The sequence below is a fragment of the Protomyctophum bolini genome (genome assembly GCF_963924005.1).
Source record: "Protomyctophum bolini genome assembly, chromosome: 9".
NCBI lineage: Eukaryota > Metazoa > Chordata > Actinopteri > Myctophiformes > Myctophidae > Protomyctophum > Protomyctophum bolini.
This window is the reverse complement of record NC_137870.1, coordinates 23,336,293-23,364,019: the sequence shown is the minus strand read 5'-3', so window position 1 is coordinate 23,364,019 and position 27,727 is coordinate 23,336,293. Positions and strand designations below refer to the sequence as shown.

Genomic DNA, 27,727 nt, shown 5'->3' with positions numbered 1-27,727 from the left:
TGCCGTTTCCAGACCCAGAATGGACACTGGACAAAGAGGCCTCCGCGAGGCAACTATCTGGACATACCCACGCGTCCGGGGAGATGTCCTCTACCACCCCACAGTCTCCGCTAAGCGAGTAAATGGGTGCTTATATTTCTATGTGAAATGTGGTGATGCTGGCATCACAATAGATGCCAGCATCACGCTGCCTCCGTCTAATAAGCACATTTACAACTTCCTGTTTGGAAACCGAAACAGATGCTTCTGACATTTGCCTGTGCGTGCTTAATCGTTGTACTTCTGAACACATTTCCCAAATCTCAGTGATTTATCCACACATCGCTCTGTGTGTGTGTGTGTGTGTGTGTGTGTGTGTGTGTGTGTGTGTGTGTGTGTGTGTGTGTGTGTCGCGTCGCCCTCCAGCTGCAATTGCGAGTGTGCGCTGTGTGCAGGGCACACTACTGAGTTTAAAACCACAGCTGAAACATGAAGTGGAGTCTGTCAATTCCCGCAATTTCCTTCTTCCCATATTGCGCTGCAACGACACTAGGATTGAGCCCCCCGAAGGGGGGCGAAATTCTAGTTATCATATATTGAAGGCTAGAGGCTAGCTAGATCATGAGTTCTTTCTTTTATTTATTTATGTATCTATCCTGCCACAGCCATCCCTGTTTTGGTTCTATTGTTGCAGCAGTGTGATGTGGGCTCTGGCATAGCGGGCCTTAAATGATACTGAGCTTCCTTTCTTTAAACTAAATGACACCATTATGATTGACTCAGTGTCCACACCACACCACAGTCACTGAGAGGGTAATATCACTAGGACATTATGCTCTAGTAAGCTGTGGGTCCACCATCGTTCGCCTAAATGGACTGTTTAGGTTCAATATGAGTCCTCTCCTCGCCCCCTCTAATGGACTCTGCTGGTCCAGCAAGGACACACAGTACAATACGTTACAGAGGTGTGCGTGCACGTGTGTGTAGGCGGCGATACAATGCATGTGTGCATTTGTGTGTGCGTGCACAGTGGGAGAGGGTGAAGGCACTCATAGTGACGGATGACTTCGAGCCTGTTCACTGTCTGAATGTGAATCACCCTGGGGGTAATAATAGTTACCTTCACTTTACGGATAAGGAGGTGCATGACAGTTCTGCCAATGTGTGAAAATGCACTTTTGAAGGCTGTTATTAGTAGAGTTTCATACGGTCACCTTAGCCGTAAAAGCAGCTTTGTTGGCATTCAAATAAGCTAAATTCCTAAATTCCTTACATGCACACACGTGCCCACGAGCAGATACATGCACACGCGTGCCCACGTGCAGATACATGCACACACGTGCCCACGAGCAGATACATGCACACGCGTGCCCACGAGAGTCGTCAGTGCGAGTTGACGGTGCCGCAACACCTAGAACCAAAGCCCTCTACCTGGCTGCGATGAATTTAATCATCACACCAATGACCAATCCATACAAAGTTACTGGTTAAACAGGTATCAGCCTTGGTGTTCATCAAGTTACATGGGCCACGCCCACCTGTAGAGGACTGGGACTATAGACTGGGACCCTAGAAATGATAATCTCTTGGAATAGATCGTTTAGCAGAAGACCCAAGAACGAGAGCTGTACCGGAAACTCACAAGGTTATCCCTGACTGTTGTGGGAAGTTCTGAACTTCTGATTGATTTTAAAACCACTGTTTTGAAAGCAATGTAAGTGATGTTGTAAACTATCTTGTATCTTTAAAATCACACCAGTAAAGTTAGTGGTGCAACTCCGTGTTGGGGTCCCCAGGGGTCCGACAGGAACGCGGCCAGGGTACCGGCCCCGGTTCCGGCGAGCCGCCCCGCGTCCGAAACGGTTGAGAAATAACAGTTACCGCGTGGGGGCCCCGGGGGGTCCCCGGAACATCCAACCCACAGGAACGTGCCCAGGGTGTCGGCCCGCTTCCGGTGGTTGAGAAATGAGAAATGAGAGTTACCGTGTGGGGGTCCCCAGGAGGTCCCTCTACTGTACTGTACTGTACTGTACTGTACTGTACTGTACTGTACTGTACTGTACTGTACTGTAACACCCCAAATCATCATATATACAGTTAATATGTGTGTGTGTGTGTGTGTGTGTGTGTGTGTGTGTGTGTGTGTGTGTGTGTGTGTGTGTGTGTGTCAAAAAATGAAGCAAATCGAGTCATTCAAGTGAAGACAAGGAGTCTATGTAAATGGCTTTTATATTAAACTAAAAGGAAAATAATTAATTTAATCAAAAATAATAACAAAAAATTAACAATGCAACTAAATAATAAGAAATATAATTATAAAAAAAACATTTCCATAATGAATATAGTATTTCAACTAGCATTGAGCTTAACGGGTATGTGCACATGCGTAGGCCTACGCATGCATGTGCATGGGACGTCATTAAAATATAGCTCCTCATGTTAAAAACATCTACAGCACACCACTACACACCCCCACACACACACACACACACACACACACACACACACACACACACACACACACACACACACACACTGAAATAGTTTTGGGATGCCTGGGTGAAAGCTGCCAGTCGGAGTGAAATAGTGTTGTTTTCAGGGCTACAAAAACAGTTTCCCAACAGCATATTGTAATGTGTTTACTGTTACTGTTTACTGTCCACGTTATGTTTTTGTCCCAAACCCCCCCCCCCCCCCCCCCCCCACGCACACACACGCGCACGCACACACACACACACACACACACACACACACACACACACACACACACATTTCGATTTCTTTATTTGAGTCACATTTATAAAATACATTATCAAGGGTACAAATATTTTCAGTTGCTTCTGATGTACTACGCACTCGAAACATCACGTGTCTCAGTGCTTGAGTCCAAACAAGCCCTAAATGTACAGAATATAGGCAACACATGAACCTATTCACAGCAAACATTGGTCACTTCAGTTCAGTCTGTCATATTACCAACACCGAAAGTAAATCATGGGTACAAAAAGCACCTTCTCCTCCAAATAGACCGACTGCCTATAATGGAGGAGATTGAACAGTATGTTGCAAGCTGCTTTGCCTTACACTTGGACAACACACTTGGACACACACACACACACACACACACACTCTGCACAGCATTTAACACACACACACACACACACACACACACACTCGGCACAGCATTTAACGCATAGCTCAGCTGTGACTGTGAGATAATAACATCAGGGCTCCCTGCTACTAGTGCACCCTACAGCCCTGTGGAAAGACAGACAGACAGACAAACAGACAGACAGGTCTGTGCTGGACCAAGAACCCTCTTGTCTCCTGGCCTATTGTTGACTCAGGGAGCTAAACCACAGTGCATTAGGGAGTTAAGTGACAACCTCTAATCTTAAAGGCTTAATTAAACGCCAGTCGAGAATGGTTTCTTGCACAAATTGGGCAACCAAACAACAAGCGCAAATATTTTCAAGCGTAAGTATAGCTCTCTCCACCCCCGGATTATCTCTCTCTCTCTCTTTCTCTCTCTCTGTCACTTCCCACTCCTCGTGTCTTTGAAGCTTCCATTGGCTCCATGTCGCTTCGTTTCAACCTCCGCCTGTAGAATAGACTCTGCCCTTCTCTTTTTAATGATGCACTTGAGTGATGGTAATGAGCTTTTCTTAACTCTCTTCTGCCAGGGAGATGGCAGAATAATTATGAAGCCCCCCCTATCCCAGGGTGATTCTAAAAGAAACTTGGAGGAGTTCCCCTCTTCTCACAGCCTGCTGGTGTGAGTGATGATGGATGGAGCTCCTTCTGTTGGGCTATATCTGTCTGATCGGATCAGTATTAAGAGTTACAAACACAGAGTGGTCCAAGGAAGAGGCCTGAGGATGGCAAAGGGCAGAATGTTGTGGACTGTGTAGATGAGATTGTGTGAGTGTGAGTGTGAGTGTGTGTGTGTGTGTGTGTGTGTGTGTGCGTGCAAACACATGCATTTGTCCGCACAAGTCCTTGTTATTGTGCAGAACCATGTGTTGTGCATGTGACTCTGCAGCAGCACGCAACTGCAACATTCCTCTACAACACCCTTGACCGAGGACACACCGTCGCATTCAGGGAATATCCAGCGTGCAGTAATCCTTCACGTGCCACTGACCACAGTCATGTGAATGTGCTCTGCGGTAGGTGGATATAGGTAGAGTTGGTGCGGAGTACGGATGCACCGAATATTCGGACACCGAAACTATTCGGCCGAATAGTGGCAACAATGCATATTCGGTATTCGGTTCGGGTGATTTTAGAGCAGAAACCAAATAGTCAAAGAACGAAAGTACCTTTCGTAACCTACAGTTTATTTTGTGATGATGTGATCAAAATGTAATCATGTCTTTTGTCATTATCATGTAGCTCTGAGTCTACAACAAAGGTACGGCCATGACAGCAATGGTACAAAAACTGGTAATAAAAATATATAATATTAATCATATTCGGCTATTCGGTTTCCGGCCAACTGTTTCCAATATTCTGTATTCGGTTTTGGCCAAGAATTTCCCATTCAGTGCATCCTTAGTGCGGAGGTGGGCCCAGTGCACCTCATCCTCTCTGTGTATTGTGAACGTAGGCGATTCTGTGAGTGGAAGCACACAGCGTTATCTCTGTGAGTTGTCGCCTTGACAAGCATTGCTTCAAGGCCAATAACACTGCAGATTAGGGATGCACGATAATTATCGTCCCGATAAATTGCGACCCGATATTAGCAATTATGACGTCATCCCGATAAATTCGATAACGTTATAATAGCGCCGATAATATACTTTATATGGGCTCGAAATTGCGATCATTTTGGACGCAAATGCGCCTGAAATTGTATCTGTGCGACCTAAAAATATAGTTGGTAGCAACTATGGGACTACCAATCATTTCTGTGGTGCGCCCAAACGCTCCCCGAGTCGCCAATCTCTCCGGAGGAACGGCTGAGACGAGCGAGAGAGAGACGCTTCTCCACTCTGTCTGTTGCAGTGTGTAGTTCCATAGCAGGCCAATAGCCCCGCCTGCTTCTCCTCTCTATCTCCCATTCTCCCCTCTCTCATTTCACTCACTGACTCGCATTCATACGAACGGTGACGACTGTCTCAGCAGCTGACGAGCGCGTATTGGTGCTCGTTCATTCATCTCGCTGTTGAATGCGTGTCACTCGTTACCGGTTGTAGTTTATTAATTTGCTCCAGTTGTGTAGCATTGTGAAACGCGACGCGACCGTTTTGGTTGAGAAATGTAGAAGTAGTAGCTGTTTGGCTACATGATGCTACAGACCATGCTAATGACTATATGCTAACAACAACGTCTATCACTGGAACTTGGATAGTGTTGTATTTGTGTTTACACACGCACACACACAGACAATAGTGGTTCTCAAAGTGGGATCCGGGGAGTCAGAGTTTACAAATGGAACGAAATTGACCCTTACAGGTCCATTTGGTTCCATTTGTACCCTCTCAGAGTTGACATTGATTTTACGATATAAATAAAAAATTATAAATTGAGGTCCCTTATGTAAATGGCATTAAATGGGGGGTCAGTAGCCTAATGCATGTCAAACTGGGTGTCCTTGAAATAAAAATGATGAGAATCACTGCTAGAGCCCTGGCATACATTTTCAAATGGGTGTCTGTGGGCTAACAATTTGGGGTCCTTGCTCCTTGACATGGAAAAGTTTTGAGGCCAACTGACCGGACACACACAGACATTCACAGACATTATATTGTTGTTTTTATTCATTTAAAAAAATTCACACCTGTGTGAAGTGAGGGGCACTCTTATCATCATACGTCATCTGGCCAATCACAATTTGCTCTGGGACTCCCAATTTATATTGTAAAATCAATGTTATTTTTACTCTGAGAGTATACAACTGGAAATGTTCCATTTCTACACTCAGAGTTACAGACCCATAAGGGTCCATTTGGTTCCTAACTATATAATTTAGCTGGGGACCCCCTGGAACTCCCTCAGGTACCCCTGGGGCCGGGGGTCCCCGAACCCCACTTTGGGAACCACTGATATAGCCTACTATACTGTAATTGCTTAGGTCAAAGCTGTGTTACATGTACCGTTACTCACTAGTATGTATTTTTTATTCATGTCTATATATTTTTATTATCGGTTATCGTATCGGTATCGGTCTTTGAGAAGCAAGAAGTTCTCGATATCGGTATCGGTTTCAAAAAATCAATATCGTGCACCACTACTGCAGATGTTTATGGACTATGGGGTCTGCAGAACAGAGATTGTCCGTTATGGGTCTACTGTGACATCTGTCTTGCTCTCTCTCTGTGTCAAATGCTCAATTTCTGTTTGTCTTCTTTGCTCTTCAGCTGTCTTTCTGTTTTTCTCTAATGCTCTCTCTGATATACTGCATGTCTCTCTTATCTTCTTCACTCTCCTACCTTTTCAGTTCCTCCCATGAGCATAAACGGCTTTATCACCTCTCAATCTCTCTTTGTCACAGTGCAGGGCAGAGAAGGTGTAGGACCCAAGTGCAGACAGATAGGCGGAGGCAGAGGATGTCAAATGCAACAGAGTTTATTGACAAAACTCACAACGGACCAGGACCAAACACGAGGAAGCAATAAACAAGACTAGGAACACGAGAAGCAAAACTAGGACGTACACTCATGACTTACAATGAGGATCTGACAAAGGACTGAAACACACTGGGGCATACACAAAGACTGACTAGACACAGGTGAACCACTAACAAAATCAACACAGGGATTGGCTGAGAGACAAATAAGACACAGGTGGAGAAAACTAATAATCACAGGTGGTGAGACAACACAGGTAACAAAAGCAACAGAGGAAACCAAGGGACCAAAAATACTACAAAACAAAAGCACAACAGAAACGTCACGGATCGTGACACTCTTTCATTTTCCCACTCATTTCTATCCATCCATTGTTTCAGCAGTAAAGCACACTACTACTATAGTATATCTTAAGGCATACTACACACACACACATACACACACGCACGCACGCACACACACACACACACACACACACACACACACACACACACACACACACACACACACACACAGACACAGACACAGACACACACACACACACACACACACACACTGTGCCTGACAGAGCCAATTAAACTGTTTCGTAAAGGGTGCAGTATTACTCCATACAAAACCCATTGCACTATTTTCATGGCATCCTATACAACAACGGCAGAAGGGAAGAGAGGAGGGATTGTCTGGGATTTGAAACATGAGAGATACAAATAGGCACATATGTAGATGTGCAGCATGGAAGCAAAACCATGGAAATGTATGGAGGTTAGGAGGTTACATGTGCAAGGTGTTGCAGTGCTAATAAGTCCCATTTGCAATTTCATGCATTTCTTGAGGTAAAAAAAAAGAATGAAAGAAAGGAATTGGAGAGAGTGAAGAGAAAGGGTCATTGAAGTCCTTGGCAGTTATTTCTGAGTGCAGGCAGGGTGGATGAGATATAGATAGAGGTGGAGATGGAGATGGGAGGAGGGAGCGTCTGGAATAGAGCCAAATGAACACTGGATATTATGAGAGCACTTTCACTGTACGGTTCACTGGGGTCTCTGTCCTATCACCTCATCATTACAGTGCCAAGAAATTAGATTCTGTCCTGCTGTCTCCATTCTATATTCTCACTCCATGGCTTTTGGAGAACCATGGTTTCTACACACAAAAATTGGATTTTAAACAAATATATAAATGTCACATTGCTCCGCTTTGACCTCGATGGCCTTGACTTGGACAGACTTGCCTTCCTTGTCTGGCCCTGAATCCGGGGGAAGAGATGCAGGACAGTCTTTTCAACTGTGTGAATGTGTTGAAAAGGGGTTTTGTGGAGCGGTGTTCAAATGGATAGCAGAGACGATAGAGTTTCTCTTGCTCAGCTCTATCCCACAGTGTGTGTGTGTGTGTGTGTGTGTGTGTGTGTGTGTGTGTGTGTGTGTGTGTGTGTGTGTGTGTGTGTGTGTGTGTGCGCGCTTGGCTGGCAGTGCACGTGGGTGTGTGCGTTTGGCTGGCAGTGCACTTTTCCTCTCCTTATCTGTGTCTGTTTATCTGTGTTAGAGTTTCAGCAAAACGCAAAGGACAAGCAGGTCACTGCCACTGCAGCCCACTGCCCTTTCCCTTCTGCATACGTGACAGAGAGAAAGGGGGGGGTACTTGGAACGGGAGGGGCGAAAGAAGTTGATTATATAAAAATAAACAAAATATTTTGATAATGCTATTTTACGTCCCTACTTTTATTATATCCACAGGGAAGCATTTCACTGTTTGTTTTGTTTATGGTTTTCTTTCAAGGGTGAAGGTCAAATAAGTTTTCCCACGCTTCATTCCCCTTTCACTTGGCTCTTGTTTCAGTTTATCAGTGCATCCCACAGTCAAAACAGCCACGCTCCACAGACATGGCATCAGTGAGCGGCAGTGGCTCAGGGGTAGATTGGCCGAATGGGAACCGCAATGTTACCAGTTCGAACCCGGGCGCACCCAGAGCTGTTGTTAAATAATTGTATATGTCAATTAATTTATTAAAATCTCATCAGTAAATCCTATACCTGTAGATGACAAAACTTTTGGTTTTCCCGATTGCACACCTGGCCACAATCACCCACTGCCAGGTATATAATAGTAACCATAGCTAGAACCATTATTATAAGTAAGGCCACACCATTCATTCATTAATTAAGAACCATTTTTATAAGCAAGGCCACACCATTAATTCATTAATTAAGAACCATTATTATAAGCAAGGCCACACCATTAATTAAATTAAACAAAACCAAATTAACGGCAAGGAATTATGGCTCCATTAACAGGAAGTTAACATTTATTAGAACATTGAATACCCTTCATATGGAGGTTCCAAATGTAAGTTGGTAGGCCTACTAAAATTGGGAAACTTGTTGCTAACAATCTGTTGCAGTCATCATTTCCTTCAGTGTAAAAACCCACGAGGCCTGTTTTGTACTCATAGTCCTACAGTATCACGCAGAAAAAGTGATTAAGTTCTCCAAATTAAGTATTTGTGTCCCTCTCTTCTCTATGACCAGGCTGCTGCTGAGTTTGCTAAGGTCCACCTTCCTGATGCTCTGCGCCAGCAGCTCCTGACCTATGAACGACAGAAAGAGAGCGACAAAGAAAAGGACAAAGAGAAGGATGACAAGAAGGAGACTGTTGGCCTGTCCTATCCCTCTATCCTGGAGAAGCAGATCCTAGCATTGGACAGAGAAATACTGCACAAGCTCTCTGCCTCTTACAATGAAGCAGGTGTAGTATATACTGTATACTGCGTGTGTGTGTGTGTGTGTGTGTGTGTGTGTGTGTGTGTGTGTGTGTGTGTGTGTGTGTGTGTGTGTGTGCGCGTGCGTGCGTGGCTGTGCATGCGTGTGTTATAGACTGCAACACTGTGATACCTCAACTCCAACAGCCACACAATCATGTATATATGCATATACTTAAAATGCAAATATGTGCACGTGTATGACCTCTGGGGTTGTTGTATTTTCCACAAATGTGCAAACTCCACAGTGGTAGAACAGTTAGCTGCGATTTACCTACAGGATATACACATGTGTACATGTCAGTCTTAATGAGTAGCTGTAAACCAAGCAGCAGAGGCCACACACACACACACACACACACACACACACACACACACACACACACACATACAGTGTGTGTCAAGTGAATGCTTTAAAGTGAACACAGGTTATTACTGTGCAGGTTCAGTTCCTCTCTCCTGCACCTCATCTGTGAGGTACTGTACATCACTGATGCATTCTGCCAAATAGTGTTGATCATTACTGAAGGCGTCATAAAGCAGCGAGCCATTACCAGACCTCTGGCGTACTATTTGTCCACCTTCTGGTGCATGCTCTCTCTCGCTCTCTCTCTCTCTCTCTCTCTCTCTCTCTCTCTCTCTTTTCAAGGTGCCTTATAATGCTGCCTGCAAAGTATTATTTTCTGCTGTACTGTTTAACTTGACTGTTGATGGCTGCCAGCGGCCGCAGGCCATGCTTATTCAGCTGTTTAAATACAGCCTGATCTTCATGAGGCTTGTAGTAATTATCTCTGAAAGGAAGGAGGGAGGGAGGGAAGAGAGAGTGGTGGAACAGGGTGGAGGGGTGCCGGAGGGGAAGGAGGAGACGCATGTATAGGAGATTTAGTTACACGATAAAAACGGTATAAAAAGACTGGCGTATGAAACGGTAGAGATTAGTGACGGCACAATAAAATAAATTGGTTGACCTCAGACGGTGAGGAGGGACAGATAAAGTGCCCCTCAGGGATTTGAGGCATTTTGTTCCAAAAATGTGTTTTGCAAAAATCCACCTGTTGGTGGTGCTATAACAGGCCAATGTGAAAAGGTTGGGATATATTCCTCAGCCTAGTAGGAAAGTCTGTGAAAGATTTCACGTAAATGGCACGCTGCGTTCATGATTTGAGGCATTTTGTTCCAAAAATCCACCTGTTGGTGGCGCTATAACAGACCAATGTGAAAAGGGTGGGTTGAATCTCTGATAGAGTATATTATAGTACATTGTGGGTTGTATATTCAGATGGCAGGTATGTGACATTGAAAAGGACAAATCAAACATACAGTATGGGAAACTTTATTAGAACACAAACAAAATCACTAAAGCCTCAGTAATGGACCAGTGAAATTAGGGTATTTTATGATGCCTCTCATAGGGATTGCATTGACAGCTGCAGTACAGTGTTGAAATGGACCAGTGGGGCCGCTGTCTCATTTGGGGGCGTGAAATGTGTAGTCCCAGTGTGTCTCTATATGGGCTTAATATTGATGACATTGATGATGATTGATATTGATCTCCATCCCTGATGATGTCACGTGATGTCACGTGCTCTCTCACCCCGACCAACCAACCAACCAACCAACACACACACTGACGGGAAATGCACGATTCCATAGTTAACTGCGACCTTTGGTCGTAATTAAATTCCCATTGACAATGAATGGAGAATGTACGTCATATGTGTCTGAGCAAATAGACATATTACGTCATGATGATGTACGATGATAAGAGCGCCCCTCACTTCACACGGGGTGGGGGTTTCTACTCTACTTTTTTAACATATTTAGATTTTTATTATCATTAGGCTGCCCACAGCCCTCCCATGAGACACAGACCAATTATAGGGAAGCAGGTTGAAAAGTGGTGAAGTGGTCCTTTAAGCAACTGAAAAACATGTTATTTCACTGGTAGTGGATGAAGAGAAAGGATTTTTGTCCAACCAAGAAACGTCAACTAATGGGTGCGAAGATGGGCACAACCACGGGCGGGACTTGACAAAGGGTGAATTACATAGGTTTAGCCTTTGCATACGCCTGTAAGGTCGTCGAGGCTAGTGCAAGTGCTACAGCTAAGATGGAGTCTGAAGTTTGCAGCCTACGGCAGAAGTATTGGGAGTGAGTCTGCAGTTCTGATTGCAATGAAAGTTCATTCCATAATTTTGGAGCCAGAAGGGCAGAAGGGAGAAGAGTCTGGGACGTGTGGAGCATTATCCTCCTAACTATTAAGGATAGTGTGCGCTATTAATACAGTCTTGGAGAGCATTTAGGACAGTGTCTTACTCAGGGACACCTCCTCAATACATATACTACCCATTCAGCCATGGTCAGTTGAACCCTGCTGGCTCACCTGGCACCCTATAGTCCTCACCGTTCTATACAGTCCACTGCTGACAGGCACTGCCTCAGCATAAAGGACTATACTTACTCTTCCTGCCCTGCTTCTCTCCGTCCAACACAGGCTTGCATGGATGCCCAGCCAAGGCACGGTGGATTCGAACCCTCTAGTCTCCTCTGTAGAGGTGTTTATCTTCACTGGTATTTTCTGTGTTGTGTTTTGATAACTGTATAAACACTTTCCTTTAAGACATAAATGTCTTAATGTTAAATTAAATTGTACACCAAAATAAACTGTATAAGCCTTATCTGTTGTGAAAATGTTTAGTCCTTAAAAACAAAACATAAATACTTATGAAGTACTTTACAACTTTAGTTGTGCTGCCTGCAATATACAAAAATAAGGTTTTTACAGCTGTAAGGCAGGGGACTTCACAAACTATGTCTGCACTGTGTGTGTGTGTGTGTGTGTGTGTGTGTGTGTGTGTGTGTGTGTGTGTGTGTGTGTGTGTGTGTGTGTGTGTGTGTGTGTGTGTGTGTGTGTGTGTGTGTGTGTGTGTGTGTGTGTGTGTGTGTGTGTGTGTGTGTGTGTGTGTGTGTGTGTGTGTGTGTGTGTGTGTGTGCGTGCGTGCGTGTGTGCGAGAAACACAGCCACAAGGTTCAACAATGCATACCTCTAGGTTGACTTGTTTAGGAAGTGAAAAGAGGGAGAGAACAACTAAGACTGAGGGCATTATAAGGTCTATGCTTACTATGCACGGATGTTAACGCACTAAAACAGCGATACAGGAAATGCAATCTATGCAGGGCAGACAGAGAAAGTGGCAGATAACACTATTATTCAGCATATAAAGGGGGAAAACTGATTTTCACAATATTGATTGCTATCTCATTATAAAGAGTGGAACATCACTGTAGCAATATGCTCCTCTCTAACACACCTTGCTTGACTAGCTCAACTCTGATTGGCTCAACCATGTGAGTTGTGTGGGATGGAGAGAGAGATACAGGGACCACAAAAGTGATGTAGGGTCATCTCATAATTAGGTACTGTATGGTCTTTCACTACAAAGAGAGAAAGAGAGAGAGAGAGAAGGGAAGCTAATACAGTGTTGGAGGTTGGGGGTGAGAAGGTCCTCCTGAATGACAAAGCACAGCACACACAGGTGTGTTAGTTTGCTCATGTGTAAGTCGACAAGGGAGCCCACTGAAAGAACCGTTGAGAGCGTCTGTTCCAGCTGTGCAATTCATATTCTGTCAAGGTTCTTACTGATTTTTACATTCACCTGTTCTTGACCTCGACATCCCCATCTGTTCTGATCTCCTCAATCCCCCTTTTCCCTATCTATATGACTTGTTGCACCCTCATCTGTTCATTAACCCTCCACGTTTCTCTCATCCTGTGTTTGGGCTGTACTCTAAGACGGGCTGACGCTAAGATTTGGCTGCCATGTTGCATCGTTGCCAAGTAGGCCGCCGTGGCCAACGGGCACGTACAGGTCTAGTTGTCAAAAGCCATGCATTGGAGGGGCTAGCGCCCCTCAAAAAGTTCTGCTGTTGTGCAGTTGTAGTTTTGGACACCTAGGCTGGAGTGACGTTAGAGTCTTCCTTCTTAACTGCTATGGGGTCTCAGGGGGATCAGGTGACGCGGTAATTGTTTTAAATTGTTGCCCCTTGTATCTGATTCAACAATTGAGCTATTCAGGACACTCAGCTCCTCGCTTGTGTTGTAATCAGGGCCAGGATTAGGCTTGGAGATAGGGTTTTTTGAGGGAGGGAGGGAGGGTGGTTGACAGAGATACCATCTCAGTTCTGCTCATCTCCCCACAGAACAAGTGCACATCAGATTCATCCCTTTGGCTGTTCATCCTTTCATTGTTTATCAATGAACAGTAGCGCTCAAAAGAAAGATAACGGAGTCCTCTTTTAACCCATTCTGGACGGGAACCCCTTTTGGTGTTTTAAGCATTATGTTATACTTTAGCTATTGAAAAATAGCAGATCTACAAGCTTGTAGATTTGCAATTTTTGAAGAATCGTGAAAATGTGGCGCAAATCTTTGAATATATATTCTTTCAGGGTGAAAGTTTTTAACTCAAATCTTTGCTTCTGGGGGGGTCTCTGGAACAACATATTTTCAGATGGGGGACCGCGGTCAAATATAGATAATTATGGGGGTCCTTGACATGAAAAAGGTTGAGAACCACTGACATAGAAACATACAGGTTTTTCTGAAAACTTTTAGGATTTAGATTAAGATTCTTTTTTAGAATCGGCCAAGCTGTGTGGTGTTCAGTTAACCTTTTATGTTGATGTGGCATGTCTTTAGGGCACACATTTCAAGTGGGGTTCAGGCTTTGAATCAATTTATTCAACAGGTAGGATATACTATCTTAACAAGGGATTCACACTATGGATGCGATGTTGTGGTAGTGTGAATGCTGCGTACCGTTCTCGAGTGCAGATCACCCAACCGTTCCTGGGACCGATTGAAGTGTACTCGGATATGGATCGCTGCAATGTGAAAGCATCTATTCTTACATTTGTAAAGTTGGTCACGTGGCCAAAAGATGTGGCCACTAGCCAATGAAAACCTGTGGACACTATGCTGTTGCCCCAACAGGCCAGAAACAAGGCCTTTTAACCACGCTACTTACACACACTACAACTCGCTTACAATTCGCAAACCTGGCAACACTGCCCTGTGTTCTAATAGGCCCACCAGGCCCGCCCCCACACTAGCTTTCAGTCACAGTCTCAAAATCTCATCTCGCGCAGGAGATTGAGGAGAACAGAAACGAGGAAGAGGAATTCTAGCGATTTTGCTCATTCCTTCTAAATCTCAGTATTTAAACTATATCTCTCTCAGCGATCGTGTTACTTACATCAACATTGTTGTTTGTCAATAGTTGTTTTTTGCCGAAGTAAAACAATTACACTGTTCGCTACTTCACATTGGCTTCTCATTGCATGCACACACACACACACGCACACGCACGCCTGTAAGCCACCCCCCCACACACACACACGTGTCCCACACACACACACACAGGCGCGATTACATACAGTTTCATTCATGCAAACACGGCACTTCTGCCGCGGAGTGCGTGGCGAAGTAACTCTGGGATTGAATGTTCGCGAAGCGGGCGTGAAATTCTAGTTGAATACAATTGAATGAAATGTACTCGGGTGCGGAAGAATCAAGGCCAATGTGAATCATGGCCAGCGGCCAGGCAACCGTATTCGGGAACAGTTTTAATCAAACAGACTCAGTGTGAATCCCCCCCACTGTATTGCACATCTTTAGAACCACCCGACTAATTGGCTTCAGACCTGGTGCATGTCACTGACACCCAAGAGAGTGCCTTATTGAAGGGACACCCAAGGGAGTGCCTTAGTGAAGTCAGTCAGATCAGTGGATCTCCAAAAATATCTATAAAAATCGTGTGAAGTGAGGGGCGCTCTTATCATCATACATCATCACAATCTAGCCAATCACTTTTGCCGTCCTCACATTCCTTGCTCAGCCAATCAAATCATCGCTATGGGGTACACACAAAGCTGGGCATAGGAGGGGCTAGTGCTCATCAACAATCTCTATCTATCGATCTGTGTGTCTACTATGAGTCTCTGTTATGCCCATATAGAGATCTCTGTATCGGCCTGTCTGTTTGTGTCCCTTTTATGCCTATATACTGTATGGAGGCCCCTAATGTCAATATGTTGTCATAGTACTGACATCTGATCTCCAATTACTATGATAATGAGTACTACACTTTAGAACAATTACAACAGGTATACTCAACTGTATAACGGTCAACGGGCATCGTTCCCAACGAGCATCGTCATTGTAAATAGAATGCAGTCAAGTGCAGTGTATAGGTTATGTATAGGCTATAGGATCTTCACTTTGCCAATTGGAATAAACCTATGAACTTGTAGGTCTGCTATTTTTGAAAAATCGTTAAAATGTGCCTCAAATCTTTCAGAAAATTGTCATGATTTAGAAAACTTTTTTTTTTTTTAATTTCGACGTCAGGCCTGAATGGGTTAAATCGAAGAGCGATATTAACACCCAGGACTTCACAGTGTATTCTGCCATGCCGCGTTAATGGAGAACGGGGACCGGCTGTGCTCAGTTAATTGGGAAATGGTGTGCTAGGAAGTCACCTCTGTCCATTATCGTTATCTCCATAGGAACCAGATAAGGATAATTAGTCAGACGGCATCATACAGAGAGGCAGAGTGACAGCTGTGAGCCCGAATTACAGGATTAGCTACAAACAGGTTATTTGAAGACATGATGTAATTATATATCATAATGTACTATATCATATCATATCATATCATGTAATACCGGTAAACAGAAATTATATGTAACACTGCATTATATCAATAAGCAAATGTGGTATGTGTAATGTGGTATCCTTCCCTACAAGTACCATTTCTTTGTGTTTTTTCCTTTTTTCTTCCCACTCTTAAGTATTCCCCCTCTCTCACCCAGTTATAAAACATAATATAAAATCACCCTCTTTCTCTCTCTTTGCTCATCTCTGTCCAATTTTCTCTCCAGGCATCTCCGTATGTTTGGTTTCTGAACGGTTTAAATGATTGGGGAACCAGGGAATTGAACTAGTTTAATTTCATTGAAAGTTTCTGAAAAGGCCCTTTATAGAGCACTTCCTACAGCGGTGCAAACATGACACCAAGGTGTCTGTGGAACATACCGTACTTTAGGGATGTTTCATAAAGTTCATAGGTAGTTCAGATCCACACTATGACGTTGATGCCAGCCGCCTTTGTTCCCTTATAGAACACAGTGACCCCAGGAGGACACAAGCCAACATCACCAAAGAGAGAATGCAGTCATTGTACACTTTTGCCCTGTTTGCTGTAGTCCATTGAGCATAACTATACTGGTTGTTTTCTCTCTCTCTCTCTCTCTCTCTCTCTCTCTCTCTCTCTCTCTGTTTCCCCTCCTCAGGGTGGTCCAATCCCCCCCCCCCCCCCCCCCCCCCCCCCCACACACACACACACACACTTTCTTGTTGTCTTTTATCTCTCCTCTGTTGCCGTCTCTCTGGTCTTGTCTCAGTTTAAAGTGAGCAGATGGCCAAACAGGCAGATCTGTCTTCTCTCTACATGGCCTTGGATCTAACACAATAGGTCTCAGAGTCTCAGCCCAGACTCTTCTCTCTGCCTGGCTGAGAAACTAAACAAAGACAGGAACACAACGGAAGAAAGCACAGCATCCCGAAGAGGAGGATGAAGAGGGAAACTTTTTGAAGTGCTTTCTTTGCAGGCCACAGATGTTTAGATTAGCATTGGATGTGTTTTTGTGCATTGAATGTTGTTTCTCCTGTTGTTTCTGACTTGGTTGAGGTTATTCTCAACATGAGTCCTGTCTCACCCCCCCTCCTCTTGCAGGTACTACATGCTTGGTTGCACTGCTGTCTGACAAAGAGTTGATAGTGGCCAATGTTGGAGACTCGCGTGGAGTTCTGTGTGATAAAGATGGAAATGCTATTCCTCTGTCGCATGACCACAAACCTTACCAACTCAAAGAACGCAAGAGGATAAAGAAGGCTGGTGAGCATGCATTTTTGTGTGTCAGTAGGTACATTATTTTCACATCTGATTCAGAGCAGATGGACTTGGCTTTAGTTGAACAATAAAATAAATTCATTTTTAAAAACTGATTTCAGTGAGGTTAGATTGTTTAATATCATAGACAAGTAAGTAACTAATAAGACCAAGTTTATTGGCACATTAAATGATCATCTGTACTCAGACTTAGGGCTGCATTTAGGGCTGGAAAATGAACCAAAATATTATGACTCACAACCTTGTAATCATGAAACTTGGTATTGTACAACCCATACCTATCCATCAAGCTGACAAAGGAACAATACAATAACAGAAGCCATTACAGACCACTTGACCAAAGATACGAACAGGGAATTAAGAAAGTTATAAAAACATTGTTTTATTCCCCAAATCATTATTTCCAATAATCATGGTTAATATTTTCAATTAGAATAATATTAAGCAAACATAATCAGGATTATAATTTTAGACAAAATGGTGAAGCCCTACTCAGACTATACATTTCTTTGAATCATTTATCTCCCATCCCATCTGTATTTTTTGTCATCTAAGCGATTTTGATGTAGGGCCTAATGACAGCTTGCCAGATTTTGAGTCGTTATTCAGTTGGGCATTGAGATGGCTATATGTCGCCATCTACTGGTCACTTTGGGTATTGAACGTTTTCAGATGGTGAAGACAAGACAACTACTCTTATTTGGAGTAGATAGAGAGCACTTTGACACTGAACTAAACATGGTGGTAGCCTATTGCCAAACACAATCTAGGGAATTATATTCATATTACACCAAAAATTTCATGTTGTTTAATAATGATATAGTAACGCTGTTGACGTGCAATAAGTCCACTCTTGACTCAGACACTAAGAAAAAAGTGAAAGAACATAACTTCAGTGTCTTCAGTGTTTTCTTCAAGAGGAAATGATTGCACAACAGTTTTGTTTGATGCAAGCTTTTGGCCACATGTGGACTGCGTAAACCATATAGGCCTACTAAATAACAGACCCAGCTGTAAATATTAAGAAAGAAAATAATATATGTATATACTTGAGTATATACAGAGTTGTTGCAATGGTTGTAAAGAAGATGTTTAAGTAGTTGACCACATCTAGCTTGTCAGTGATGAGGGTGTTGTTCGATTTGATGTTTATGTTTGTAAACCTGGTTTTTTGTTTCTGACCGCAGCCTAGTTGGTTGTTAAGTAGCTTCCAGAGCTCACGAGGATTGTTTTGTTTCCCTCTGCTTTATCATTGATAAAGTTACTTTTTGCGAATCTCCATGCATCATTCATGATGCACACGAGCTTTGTTGGATACAACATTTAACCATCACCTCATTTGGGTTAGAATGCATAAATAATGTACTAAAATATTTTTTACCAGCATGAGGAATTTATAGCAAAGGGAAACCGACCGTAAGTGTAACATACCGTACATAATTTGGCTTTGATTGATTTTAGAGACCACTATCTGGGTGACCTCTGCCTATTGATGGAAAACAGCTCAGTAGTCTGCGCCTTGCTATTCGTAGTCTTCCGCTGCGAGGCAATCTGGGATCTCAACTTACTGATATGAATAACATGAATATCTAAATTCATGATAGTTGCTATAGAATAGCGGTGAGAGCGGCCTACTCTAGAAGCAATGGCTATTTTAATAACACGTTTCCAAAGTTTAAAAATGTGCTAAGCAGTGTCCTGCAATTATATGTTACATGTGACTAACCATCATAATACAGCACCCACTATTCCTGCTTAATAAGTCCAATTCTTAGGAAGTTATTTATTGTTACCAAATATGGGAGTCTGAAGCCTCTGAACACTTCCAGTGAAATTCCAGTCCTGACTCTGCTGCAGTACATACCGGATGTGAGATTAATTGAACCGTATCCAATAAAAACAATCGAATTCCCTAAATGAAATGGTTATTGAACAAATGGAAACACATTGGTGGCATTGATCCATATACTTTTATTTTCTTTCTGTTTCCTGAGAATTAATAGCATCATGCTTCATAAAGATTAATGAAAATGCTGCTAGTTGGTATGGAGGACCAAAAATGTCTTTCAACTCTGCTCTATGGTGGTAGTAACCTAATATAATAAGAGTTTTAGGTAATAATAATAATATAAAACAAAAACGTTATAATACAATATTATGTTAATAGGTAATAAACAGTAATAAGTTGTATGTTTAGACTGGGTTAATTCCCATAGTCTCTGTATCAAACACACCTTCCTCATCTCTTTTTGTTCTCTTATACTCTTGTACATCACTGTTCTAGTGCCTATATCTCCTTTCTCACTCCCTCACTTTTTTCCCTGTTTCCAGGCGGCTTCATCAGTTTCAATGGCTCCTGGCGAGTGCAGGGCATTCTGGCCATGTCTCGCTCTCTGGGCGATTATCCGCTGAAGAACCTAAATGTGGTCATCCCCGATCCTGACATCATGTCCTTTGACCTGGACAAGCTTCGGCCGGAATTCATGATCCTTGCGTCGGATGGCCTGTGGGATGCCTTCAGTAATGAAGAGGCGGTCCGCTTCATCAAAGAGCGCCTGGACGAGCCCCATTTCGGTGCCAAGAGCCTTGTCCTCCAGTCCTTCTACCGTGGTTGCCCTGACAACATCACTGTTATGGTGGTCAAGTTTAAAGGAGCTGCAGGGGGTGGTAAGGCCGGTGGGCAGTAGGTCACTAGTCTCAACCCACCACTGTATCTACTATGTTTGGATTTATGTATTTATAAGATGGGCAGGCTTATGGTGAAACATTTAAAATAAGACTGCAACTTATGGGTCACGAAATGTAAATGGGAGCTAACCATTCAATACATTGATCTCTCTCTCTCTCTCTCTCTCTCTCTCTCTCTCTCTCTCTCTCCCCCTCTCTCTCTCTCTCTTCATTTGGTCTTGGCTGTATCTTCCAGGTACTACAGCATGAGCTAGGTCAATAAAAGGTTTGACATTGTGAGTGTGTGTCTGTGCACACATTTGAGAGATTGAACGAAAGATAAATGTGTTGTTATCAGAGTGTTGATATTGCACACACATTTTAAATTTGCCAGACGATAACAAAAAAATAAACACCACTCAGTGTGGTGTTTTCGCTACTATTATCATAATTTTCAATGTTATAGGTCTTTAACTAAAATATTTGTGTCTGTCCACTAATATTCGTTTATTTTGTCTAATATGATAACTTAGATTTGCATACTGTATTACATTCACTGATGTTTCCTAATCGACTGCACTGAAATGCTACAACTGGGACGTTCGGCATGTTTTTGTTTTTTCTTTAATCAAATACATTTCAAAGGCGCAAATTGTTATTATGAATGAATTCCCTTCATACATTAACAATGAAAAATATATTCTCCCTCACGCTCTCTCACCACCATTCTAGTTGTAGAAGCGTGATCCAATGATCCATGCACCATTCCATCTCTTTCATTTGTGTCTAATCCAAATATTATTCATATTTCCTTTGAAGAGTTGCTTGATGTTTTAGATCAGCATCTCTAATTTGATTATTGATTAACTATTGTAAATTACTCTACTCCAGCAGGGGTCTTCAACTTGGGGTCCCCAGAGTTACTACAGTACACCAAATGTTTGTGTCATAGGATTTTTAATTTATTTACATTAACCTAGAATTAACTTGAACCCTAGAATTCATTTTCTGAGTGGAAAATAGCAGATCTACACAAGGTGTTGTGAGCTTGTAGATCGGCTATTTTCGGCAAAGAGGTTTGGTGTGGAGGAAAAATAACAGATCAAGTACAAGTGTTCTAAGTATCGAGGGTTTATTTAAGTGGTTAACTTATGTCTGAAAATACACATTAACATTAATCCAACACAACACTACACAATGGCAATGCTGTCAAACAAGTCTATGAAGCTATCTATGAAATCTATGCATTGTATATTATACAATATGTAGTGGGGGTCCCTCTCTCACTCAGCTAAGGCCTGGAAACCGTTGAAGACCTCTGCTCTACTCTATAACTATACTATAACTCTGTTCAACCAATCATCAGAATTACATAAAACTGTAACATATGTCATCACACATTCATTTATCAAGATTGTGTCAACTTACATGATATCAATAACTGTGTAGTCCAACAGCCTACTCTATACACATTGTATAATACTGTAAAGTTTAATTTCTATTTCCCTGAACTGTCACCTGAATATGTATTAAGAAGCCTTTGAATGAAATATGTACTTGTTGCCTTATTTTTGTAAAACTGTTCATTTCCTGTTATGAAGTCTGCTGCCAAACTAACTTCTTGTTTCTTAATGTAATGCAGTTGAAAATGCCATGCACATAGCACGACATAGACATCATACAGGTATCATAAATGTAGAATTGCATATTTAAATGGATGTCTCCAAGAGATGAGAAATAATTGTAACATGAATGTACATATCGCTGTTATTATCACCTTGTCCCTGTCTATCCAGCAATGACTAAAGCAATGCACCTGGCCCTGGATTGTTTAACATGAGGTATTTACTAGACAAAAACTGTGCTTTTTCAGTTGTACATTCTTCTTCCAGAATAATGTATGTTATCGAATGTTTATGTGCTGTTTGTACTTGTTTTGTTGACTTTAATAAATTGTAAAAATGAAGAAGAAAATAAAAATATTCATCTGTGAATTTTCAAATGTAAATCAAAAAGACACATTAAAATGAAATATAAATGAACATGCTATTTTCTCTGTGCTATGGTTATTTTTTTCAATTCTCTAATGTCAAAAGGTATTGTCAGTACTCCTGGAAATGTCCTTCAAGTAATTCTATTTAATAGACACAGGCAGAAAACAACCAACATACACATTTTAGCACGAGACATTCTTACAAAACCAATAGTGTACATACTAAAAACTCAGTCCATAGAGTTACAGTGTCAAAATAAATGACCAGAGCCTAGGCTATAAAAAACTTCTAGAATATATATAATAAGTATATGCTTGCATACCAATATGGACTACAGTATATACACACAAGATACACAATACTACATAAGAAGCGTTATTGAAATGCTGCACCCGTTGGAATGTTTGTATGTGCGTGCATATTGATTTTGCATTATTGAATTGCACTCAGACTGGCATTCAACACAACACCATTAAATGTTACTTAATTTAGAGCATTTAGTTTATAAGATACCGTATAATAAAACATTTATCCCTATAGAAGTGCTCTATCTCTTTCATCACCTGTTTAAAAGCTATACTGTTTCTACACCCTGCAACCTCAAGGAAGACACACCATGACCTACTGAGTGGAAGTGACACATTTTCATGCCTGCATGTGCATATAAATAGCAATACTGCAGTGTAGAAAATTACTTGAGAAAAAGTACAAAAGTAGCTATACCTATTACCTATTGGTATCCAAATGTATAGTGTGCCAATAACCCATATGGACTGTTTCAGGTATATCACCTATATAAGAGTGAATAAAGCTTTGTGCTGAAACACTATATTGTTAAGACACTACTACGTTGGCTTGCAATTCCTCTGACTGTTAAAGAACCTTTCTAGTAATTAACTATACAATAAGTTTGTACGAAATGTCCATATGTTGCTTGCTGCGGGGGGAAATTGAAAAATAAACAAGAATCCTATATATAACGTGAGTGCTCATGGTATTCTTTTCTATGAACTGTATTTAATTAAGTGCCCCAGAGCTACAACAACTTCAAATCTCTGGAAGCTGCACACACCTGCCAAGTCCACAGACCACAGTATTGTTTGTTGTGTTTGTAAGCTCTCACATCTCATTAATTTATAAACTGATGTCACCCGTGTGGGAACTGGGAAACTGGACCATGAACTAAAACTGCCCTGTGTGTGACGTCAATGATTGGAGACAGCATCCGGGCTGAAACAAAATCCATGTGTGTGTGACTGTGTGACTGTGTGTGTGTGTGTGTGTGTGTGTGTGTGTGTGTGTGTGTGTGTGTGTGTGTGTGTGTGTGTGTGTGTGTGTGTGTGTGTGTGATGATGGTCTAGGGCAGGTGTGATTCAACTCCATTGACAGAACTGTAACCAGAGAACTCTGTGCTCCTCTAACATGCACAGTCACCCAGAAGATATAAAAAGCTTTACTGAAAGCTATGTAATGACTGGCGGAATCTCACAACAACTGAGGGGAGGGGTCTCTCTGACTCATGTGTACATAAGGCATTCCGTTTAGCATCCAGTCTTTATAAGAAACCATACAGAGCACAAACACGCAGACCTCTCCAAGCTAACAGATTATACAGCCATTACCACTGGACGCACTTACGCAGTTAAGCATAAAGAGACCAGCTGCACTTCTTCAGACAACGGGATCAGTGTTTTCAGACATGGGCATTCATAGTTCCAAACCCCAACAGCAGACACAGGTTCTTATGCTTGGCTTGGACGGAGCAGGGAAAACCACCCTGCTGTACAAGCTGAAGTACAATGAGAGTGTGATTACGGTGCCAACCGTAGGATTCAACGTTGAGATGCTTCAGACTGAAGAAAAGGGCCAGGAGTTGACAGTTTGGGATGTAGGTGGACAGAGAAGGATGAGGCCTCACTGGAGACACCACTATGCTGATACAGCTGGCCTGGTATTTGTGGTGGATAGTTGTGACCTGAGGAGGCTAGAAGAAGCTCGTAAGGAGCTCGATCAGGTAAATATATTTTTTTTTCGTGATTCATGTGTAAAAACTAATCTATTCTAAACACTATAAGGCCTGCCCTGATTTTGTCCTGGAAACAATCTTCTGTTGTTGGGCTTCAGTCCTAATTTCTTCTTTTCTACTTAGGTTCTGAGATCCTATAGTCTCAAGAAGGCCCCTCTGGTGGTTCTGGCCAACAAGCAGGATGTTCCTGGTGCTTTAAGCCCCGAAGAGCTCAGCCTAAAACTGGACTTGAAGAGGGTTTGTGGGGGCAGGGCCTGGTTTGTTCAGCCCTGTTCAGCGACAACTGGAATGGGACTGGAGGAGGGTTTCAGAAGGGTTGTTTATCTGTTAAAGACTTCACTGAAAAAGACTCAAAAGGACATCCAGGATTCAGTCAACAAACTGAAGCCCAAGGGTTTTACTATTATGAAATCAGGGCTGCACTGTGGTTAGGATGAGTTGAATCTCTTTGGCTGAGAATCTCTTTCTCAGGCTCATGATTCCCGGTTTATGTGGGGTCCCTTTAGCCTCCTGGTGTGACTCATCAACAAGTGACCTCGTGGTCTAGAGATGAGATAGGGCAGCTGAATGAGAGATGACCACTGTTGATCTCCATGGTGAAAAGAAGACTTATACTTTGCATGGTTGCAAAAATTAGGTGTATTTCATTGTTTCTCCCATGGTTATTACTGAGGGTGGTGTGTGGGCCTTATAATCCTGGATTATCCGGATTGGGGAATTGAGGAAATGGCAGGTGCTTCACGAGCTGTTAGGAACGGCTAGAAAAACTATCCAAGTTGGATTGTTTTGTCTAAAACTTAATGGGAAGAATCTAAGAAAAAGATTTCTTTCATTGTGTGTACTAGTCCATCTCAACTTGGAACTGCACTCCTATTGCAGTTTTGTTAAAGCAGAAAATAAAAATGAATTATAAAACTAAATGTCCAACGTTCATCCTTATCATACCAGACTTGACTTAATTTAATTTCACACTTGGTCAATTAATGAGAGAGAGAGAGAGAGAGAGAGAGAGAGAGAGAGAGAGAGAGAGAGAGAGAGAGAGAGAGAGAGAGAGAGAGAGAGAGAGAGAGAGAGAGAGAGAGAGAGAGAGAGAGATACAAACCATTGTGTGTACACTGTTTATTATACCCTATACTGTTGGGTATAATAAATGACCTCGGTATAGAAATCAACTATAATCTTAATTCAATTACATTTGAATAAATTGCTGCTACTTGTCGTGAATGTTTTTTATACTAAGTGAATGCAAAAACATTGAAATACTGCTGTCACTTTCAAAAGTATAAAGCTAACGTCTTTTTAGTTTCACAAGATAGTATTACCCAAAGTGTTAATGTAACACAGCTCTGTTTACACCTTTATTTTATTCCTATTTATATTCAATATTTATTTGGAAATACATTGTTTTATCTTGATTGTCTTATTCTACTTTTGCTTTGACAATGTAAATGTACATTTTATCATGCCAATAAAGCTCAATTGAATTGAATTGAATTGAATTGAATTTGAATTTGAATTGAATTGAATTGAATTGAATTGAATTGAATTGAATTGAATTGAATTGAATTGAATTGAATTGAATTGAATTGAATTGAATTGAGAGTGAGAGAGAGAGAGAGAGAGAGAGAGAGAGAGAGAGATTTAGAGATGGGGGGGGAGTTGCACTCAGTTCACACGGGTGTGATTTTTTTTTACATCACAGGTACACGTGTGTGTGTGTGTGTGTGTGTGTGTGTGTGTGTGTGTGTGTGTGTGTGTGTGTGTGTGTGTGTGTGTGTGTGTGTGTGTGTGTGTGTGTGTGTGTGTGCGGTGCGCGCGTGTACGTGTACCTGTGATAAATATGTACTTTGATTGATTGATTGATTGAAGTATTTATTAACAGTTTGCAGAATTGCAGTACATTTTAAGCACAATACAAAAACTGGACGTCACCATAAAAGCATTACACTTGTTTACAATAGGGCCCACCGTTTTCAATTCATCAAAACATTTAGAGACATACAAATATACACTTCTATATAGCCAAAAACAGGAAATCATAGAGGCAAAAGGGGAAAAACATTGGGTGAGGGGGAAAAGGGGGTGGACTAAAATTAATTTAGTCCCTTGTTAGTGCCGAATCTGGTTTGCACATGGTTTGTTGAGCTCCCTCTGGGTGTGGACTTCATTGACATTAAGGAAGTATTTAGACAGGTACATGGGTATCTTGGTAGTGTATTGAATCTTGTGGACCAGACCCATTGCAAGATGCTGTACTCTGTCGTCAACCCATTCCAGCCTGTCAAAGTGGGCAGGGGTGAGGTGGTTTCGGGGACAGAGTCCAAGTAGAAGTCTGACCTGACCAGTTTGTTTTGGGAAGTCTGGAGCCTTGTTTTAAGGGCCTTTGAGCTGCTGTGGTACCAAGAGGTGCATGCATAGTCGAAGAAACCTTGTTAGGGTCTTCATGGTGTTTTTGTCGACCAGTGAGGAGATTCTGTATAGGAATCTTGTTCTTTGGTTGACTTTTTTGATTACGATTGGTGGCCATTTTATCGCCAGAAAGATTTGCCTCCAGAATGGAACCTAGGTAGGTAATTTCCTCTTTTTGTGTGATAATACTGTCACCCACTCTAATCAAGAAGCCATCTGCCTTGCTGAAATTACTGCTTGATCCAAAAATAATGGATTCAGTTTTCCCCAGGTGTACGGATAGTTTGTTATCCGTGAGCCAGGTGCAGATTCTACCGAGTTCAGAGCTGAGGGCCTTTTCAACCTGCAGTTTGTTCCTGTACGAGACCAGCTGTGCTGAGTCATCTGCGAACAGGAACAAGTAGCATTTACATAAATTAGGAACAGTAAAGGCCCTTGTATGCTTCCTTCTGGAACGCCACAGCTCACTGGGAGGGGAGGGGACAGTGTTCCGTTCACCTCCACCATCTGTTCTCTCCCCTCCAGCTCACTGATGTGCTATCAAAACCAATTGCTTTTAGTTTGTTAACCAGTATGGAGTGGTTCACGGTGTCAAAAGCCTTTTGGAAGTCCAGCTTGACCATGCCGCAGTATGTGCCAGCATCCACTTCTTGTTTGATGTGGTCACTCAAATTCGTACATTAATTTCTTTGTGGCAAGATACTTTTCAACCTGTTCATATAGACTATTCTTTCCATCACTTTTGAGATGGAGCTAAGAATAGATATAGGGCGGTATAGTTTCAGGGGTCTAATTTGCTCCCTTTCTTGTGCAGGGGGTTACTTTGGCCAGTTTGAAATATTGGGGGACCTGTCTCTGTTTGATGGAGAGGTTTATTATGTGGGTGATGATTGGAGCTATATAGAGATGGCCGAGTCTCTGAGAACTGTGGAGGGAATATTGTCATGGCCAGTGGCCTTGTGTGAAGGGCACTCAGTTATTTAAGTACCTCCTCGGTTGTTACCATTGCCAGTTTAAAATCATCTTTACAAACACCTAGGTTTTTGTAGAAGGCTTTGATGTGCTCTACACCAAAACACCCAGAGTGGGAGGGCAGTTTGTTAACCAGCGTTGTTGCAATGTTTGTAAAAAAGATGTTTAAGTAGTTGGCTAATGTCAGTGATGAGGGTGTCGTTCGATTTGATGTTTATGTTTGTAAACCTGGTTTTACGTTTCTGACCACAGTCTAGTTGGTTGTTTAGTAAAAAAGATCAGATTTGCAAGATATGGGGAAGCCTTTGGTTGCTTTGAATGCCAGCAATAGAGTTTTGTATTCTGTGCGGGCAGCGACCGCAGCGACACACTCTGTGGGTTG

General features: G+C 42.3%; 2 protein-coding genes across 3 annotated transcripts in view; both read left to right on the top strand.

Annotated features, from left to right (window-relative positions):
• ppm1lb (protein phosphatase, Mg2+/Mn2+ dependent, 1Lb) overlaps nucleotides 1-22,002 on the top strand; it is a 52,770-nt gene extending 30,768 nt beyond the window's left edge. For both annotated transcript variants that reach the window (XM_080771809.1, XM_080771810.1), the window contains exons 2-4: nucleotides 9,074-9,290; nucleotides 17,101-17,262; nucleotides 19,609-22,002. In XM_080771809.1, coding sequence (XP_080627935.1) covers nucleotides 9,074-9,290; nucleotides 17,101-17,262; nucleotides 19,609-19,964 — 735 coding nt within the window. In that variant the 3' untranslated portion in view covers nucleotides 19,965-22,002. The remainder of the gene's footprint in view (nucleotides 1-9,073; nucleotides 9,291-17,100; nucleotides 17,263-19,608) is intronic.
• Nucleotides 22,003-23,552: 1,550 nt separating this feature from the next.
• Nucleotides 23,553-24,691, top strand: LOC308320800 (ADP-ribosylation factor-like protein 14). Its single transcript, XM_080771478.1, has 2 exons — nucleotides 23,553-23,952; nucleotides 24,088-24,691. Exons 1-2 carry the CDS (start codon nucleotides 23,638-23,640, stop codon nucleotides 24,394-24,396), a joined length of 624 nt encoding a protein of 207 aa, XP_080627604.1. The 5' UTR covers nucleotides 23,553-23,637; the 3' UTR covers nucleotides 24,397-24,691.
• Nucleotides 24,692-27,727: the final 3,036 nt, after the last annotated feature.